The 4,702-nt window shown below is 50.3% G+C and overlaps 1 protein-coding gene across 1 annotated transcript; it reads right to left on the bottom strand.

Annotated features, from left to right (window-relative positions):
- Positions 1-11: 11 nt before the first annotated feature.
- On the bottom strand, positions 12-4,447 carry CCDC166 (coiled-coil domain containing 166). The gene is made up of 2 exons (XM_019712219.3): positions 3,571-4,447; positions 12-3,478 (listed from the first exon to the last, which is right to left on the bottom strand). Exons 1-2 carry the CDS (start codon positions 4,006-4,008, stop codon positions 2,783-2,785), a joined length of 1,134 nt encoding a protein of 377 aa, XP_019567778.2. The 5' UTR covers positions 4,009-4,447; the 3' UTR covers positions 12-2,782.
- Between the last annotated feature and the right edge of the window lie 255 nt (positions 4,448-4,702).

Here is a 4,702-nt window from a genome sequence, read left to right as displayed (position 1 = left end):
TTTATTTGGACATGCCTCTTTATTTCTCTTGGGTAAATGCCTAGGGGTTTAATTGCTGAGTTATAAATGCCTTGTTAACTTTATAGGAAATTGCCAAAAAGTTCTCCATACTGACTGTACCACTTTACACTCCTGCCACCATGTGTTAGGGTTCCTGTTGCTCCAAATCCTCGCCAGCACTTGGTGTTGTCACTCTTGTAAAACTTAATCCATTCTAGTGATGTGTGTCTGTGTTTGCATGCTGAATGGCGGTGCTGAGCACCTTGTCCCATGCATGTTGCCATTCTGTGTCATCTTTGTGACATGTCTTCACAGTTTGGCCCACTTTTAAATTGGGTGATTTGTCCTCACATTATTGACTTGTAAGAGTCTTTTCCATATTCTAGATGAAAGTCTCTTCCCACATACAGTCTTTGGGCTTTTCATTTTCTTAATGGTGGTTTTTGAAGATTTAAAATATTTTTTTTATTAAGTCCCATTTGCCAAGAAAGTTTGTGTTTTTGAATTCTATGTTTTTAAAAAGCTATTCTTGTTAGTGTGTAGAAATGCATTTTATTTTATATGATGACTTTGTGTCCTGCAACCTAGATGAATTCACTTATTCCAGTAGCTTTTTTCTAGATTCTTTAGAATTTTCTAAGTAGCTCATCAAAGAATTTTATTCCTTTCCAAGCAGATTTGAAAAAGCAGAACTAGAAATGAAAATTTAACAGATATTAAATCTCAATGTAAGGGTTTAATAAGTAAATTTAAAGCAATTGAAGGGAGAATTAATGATTGAAAGATATATTTGAACAAATTATTTAGAATTGAATGCTGACAGACAAAAAGTTTAGGCAATATTTGTAAGAAAAATAAAAAGGCCAAGGATTTCCAGAACTGATTAAAAAAAAAAAAAAAAAGACTAACCCACACAGCTAGCTACAAGAGATAAATACCAGCTAAGATAAATGAGAAAATGCCGATACCTAGGTGTATTATTACGAAACTGCAGAGAATTAACAATGCCAGGACACGAATACGAATAATGTCTGTTAAAAGCAGACAGATAAAAAATAACCTTTAAAAGAAGGGCTATCAGTTCACTTCTCGGGCTTTGTAAATAAATAACTCCATTGTTCTAGATAAAATACTGTCAATCTAAAAGTGTATAACCATGGACATATTTGTTTTCAGACAAAACTAAAAGTTGGCTACCTACAGTCTTTCATTAAAAGAAACTCAAAAGGATGTACTGTAGGCAAAAGGATATTGGGATGATCTAAGATTTAAGAAGGAGTAATGAGCAGAAAAAGAAAGTGTAAATATGGGAGTAAAGCTCATTAAGCATCCATTAGCTAAACAATAGTACTGGTGTACTACAGGGGCTTAAATTTTAATAAAACACATGATTCATTAGCATACAATTGTGAGGTGACATCAGAGTTAATTAAAGTGTTCTAAAGTGCCTTGTTAGACAACTAAGGAGGAAGATAAGGGTGTGAATAACTTTAGACTGATAAGTGGGTGAATGTATTAAAATGTTGAGAATAACCAATAAAAGAGCAGAAAAAAGTAATGGACAAAAGAGAAACAATAATTGATCTTAAAAACCCCCACAAATACAAGTATAGTACAAAATATTCTGTAGTAATATCTAAAATGAATATGTGAATGGATGATTCAAGTAAAATTCAAACACTCAAAAATTTAAAGAAACTCAGGTATGTTAAGAAACACACCTACAACATAAGGATACAAAAAATGTTGGACATTAAAATAGAAAAAGATACATTAGGTGGCTAAGAACCAAAAGAAAACTGCTATAGGCAAAGAATGTAAAGGTTCCCTACATAATTTAAAAGTTCAGATCACCAGACAGCAAACCAAAGTCATCACATCAAAACATACAAAGCAAAAATGGAAAGAAGCACAAAGAACTGACATTCATTCCATCATCAGAATGAGAGATGTTGCTAAATATTGATAGCTCGCATTCCCATTTGGATGCTGCCGCTGCTCACCAGTGCCCTGACCCACCTCACGCTGCCCGCTCCCCTGCCCGAGACCGCAGTACTTGAATGTAGGAGAATGTCCCTGTGCTCAGAAAGCTAGGGTTTAGAGGTGAAGGGGCATGAGGTCGGCGTCAGGAATCTAATCTGAAATGTTGGGGGGGGGGGGGGAGTGGAGGAGGGAATGCACAGACACACACACCAGAGGGGCAGAAAGCAAACTGCTGGTGAATCTGGATATGGGTCTTCCGTGGACTATTCTTGCAACTTCTCTCTAAATTGGAAGTCATATCAAAATAAAAAATGACTCCCTCCCCCAACAGGTTAAACATGAAACCTCCTGCGGCACTCCCAACCGCAGCCAGCACCACGCTGGCCCTTCTGGCTGCAACTCGCAGTTGCCAGGCTCCTTTCCTGCTCCCTGCTATCTGTCCATGCCAGCGATGTCTGTCTCTGCCACCACTGTCAGCCCTTGTGGGCAGGACGCTCATGTGGCTGACTTCCTCTGTCGGCGCACCGGAGATCTGCTGTGGCGTGGAGGGATGCTGGATCCCGACGACACCCGGGGTGAAGGGCGCATCAAGCTACCCTGCAGCTTGAAAACTGAAAGCAGGAATGAGTGGCCCTTTGCGGGTGGGAAATACTGGAGCAACAAAACAGGCGGTGCCAGAGCGGCGTGGGAGGCCACACCTTTATTAACAATTGGCACTCACCAATTACACGTCCTGGGCACAAGTGTCCCCCACCCCTGGCCTCACTGGCCTTCCTCCTGGTAGGTTCGGGCTGTACTATCAGTGTTCACAGTCTTCTTTGACTGGTGGACAGGAAGGGCCTAATCCGGGGACAGACTTATCAGAGGGAGTGATGTTCTCTGAGGCCACACGCAACGAGGTCCGCGAAGAGACCCGGGAAGCAGGATGGGACGGGGTCAAGGACGGGACTCGAGAGCCCACACACGACGTGATCGATGACTGGGCCCTGGAGACCGCACGCGAAGAGACCTGAGACCGGTTCCCGGAGGTTGTGCGCGACCGGCCTTTCGGGGAGGCGAAAGACCCGGGTCGCGAGGCGGGCGGCGGCCGTTGCCACAGCGCCGGGCCCCCGGTGCCCCGGCGCAGCCAAGCATGCACACGCGCCAGGTCCCACGTGTCCTCGTGCTCGCGCCACAGCTGCTCACGCTGCTCCAGCAGCTGTCGCCGCGTGTTACGCAGCAGCTGGGCCCGGTGGAGGAGCCGCAGCAGCTCCTGCCGCAGGCGTCCGTTGTCCGCCTTGATGGCCTGCGTGTGCGCGATGAGCGCGCGCGCCGCCTCCCGCTCCGCGCGCCGAGCCAGGGACTGTACGCGCTGGCGCGCCTCGCGCTCAAAGGCCGCCTTGTCCTCCAGGAAGCGCCGCTTCACGCGGTGGAGCAGCTGCGTGTGCTCCACGCGCATGTGCAGAAGCTCGCGCTCCAGCGTCCGGATCCGGGCCAGCTGCTCCAGCTGCAGTTCCTGCGGCGCTGTGCAGGTCAGTGCCTGAGTGCGGCGCGCACCCAGCCCGCCCGGCCCCCGCCTGGCTTTCCCGTGGGCCTGCGCGTACTGACCTTATAGGGCTGCAGCTCTTGCACCTGCTGTGCCATCTGCGCTGCGCGCGCCTCCATCTCCAGCAGCTGTGCCCGCACCCCTTCTTCGCGCCCGTGATAGAGAGAAGCTAGCTCTGTTCGCTGCCAGTGGACCTGCGTCAGGTCCACGCGGTTCTGCTCGTCCAGCCGGACGATAGCGTGGGCGCAGCGCTGCGCACGGGCGCTCATATAACTGGCGTAGAGCCGGTTCTCCTCACGCAGGCGCAGCGCCTCGTCGTCCAGGAAGGCGTTCTCCTGCAGCACCTGGTCGACGTGCTCCTGGCAGGCGTCCAGCTGCTCCGACAGCAGCTTGTACTCGCGCTGCAGGTACTGCGCGCGCTCGGACAGCGGCGGTGCGGCGCCCTCTGCCCCTGCGCCCGGGTGGCGCCCCGCGCTCTGGCCTCTCTTCCTGGGAGCCATGGGTCCTGGCCTGGGGCATGGGGACGCGTGAAGGCACCACACCCAGCCCGCTGCTCCAGCTTAGCCTTCCCCTCCCCCACCCCGAATATTCTAGTGGGGTGGGATGCGTCTCAGCATCACGAGATTGGGGGAGGCAGAATCAGGGGTATGGCGTTACTCAGGGGTCAGGGCACCGTGGCAAACCTTTACTGTGAGCTCCTCAGGGACCTAGGCCGTCCATTGGGGTGCGCCCACTTTGAGTAATGTTCGCGTTCAGCCTGTACAGTCTCCATGGAGACAGAACTTAGTCGCCCTTCCCCACTATCAGCCCGTTGCTTGGACAACGGCCCAACTTTCTCCCCTCCATTGCCCCCAAGTCGGTGCCTGACATCCTGTGTGCGCCCTGCACAGGCCTGGCGGAGCCAGGCAGGGCTTCGGCTTTTGGAGGACCACGCTGGACTTGCTTCGGAATCTAACAGACTCAGCAGCAGCTCAAGTGACCTCCACTTTCCGTGTGCCAGACTTGGGCCCTTCGCTGTATGTCCATCAATGGGCTCTTACCCCGTGGCCCCCAGGTGATGAGAGGCTTGGCCAAATTCCTAGCCTTCAGCCTTGAGCAAGCTACTACCCCCCCCCCCCCCCCGAACACACGTGAAATCTGTCTTGTCAGGTCAGAGCTTCCCCACACCTTTTCATCTCTCGCGGAATTCTAGTT

This window comes from Rhinolophus sinicus, chromosome 6, assembly GCF_057876585.1.
Source record: "Rhinolophus sinicus isolate RSI-liver-muscle chromosome 6, RSI-T2T, whole genome shotgun sequence".
NCBI classification, from domain to species: Eukaryota; Metazoa; Chordata; class Mammalia; order Chiroptera; family Rhinolophidae; genus Rhinolophus; species Rhinolophus sinicus.
The sequence above is the reverse complement of the archived record's forward strand: the minus strand, read 5'-3'. Positions and strand labels throughout refer to the sequence as shown.

Excerpts from the sequence above, each read along its gene's own strand:
- CCDC166 (XM_019712219.3), bottom strand. The coding sequence starts at position 4,008 with ATGGCTCCCAGGAAGAGAGGCCAGAGCGCGGGGCGCCACCCGGGCGCA. Across the intron at positions 3,479-3,570 it reads AAGAGCTGCAGCCCTATAAG|GAACTGCAGCTGGAGCAGCT; the intron begins GTCAGTACGCGC and ends ACAGCGCCGCAG.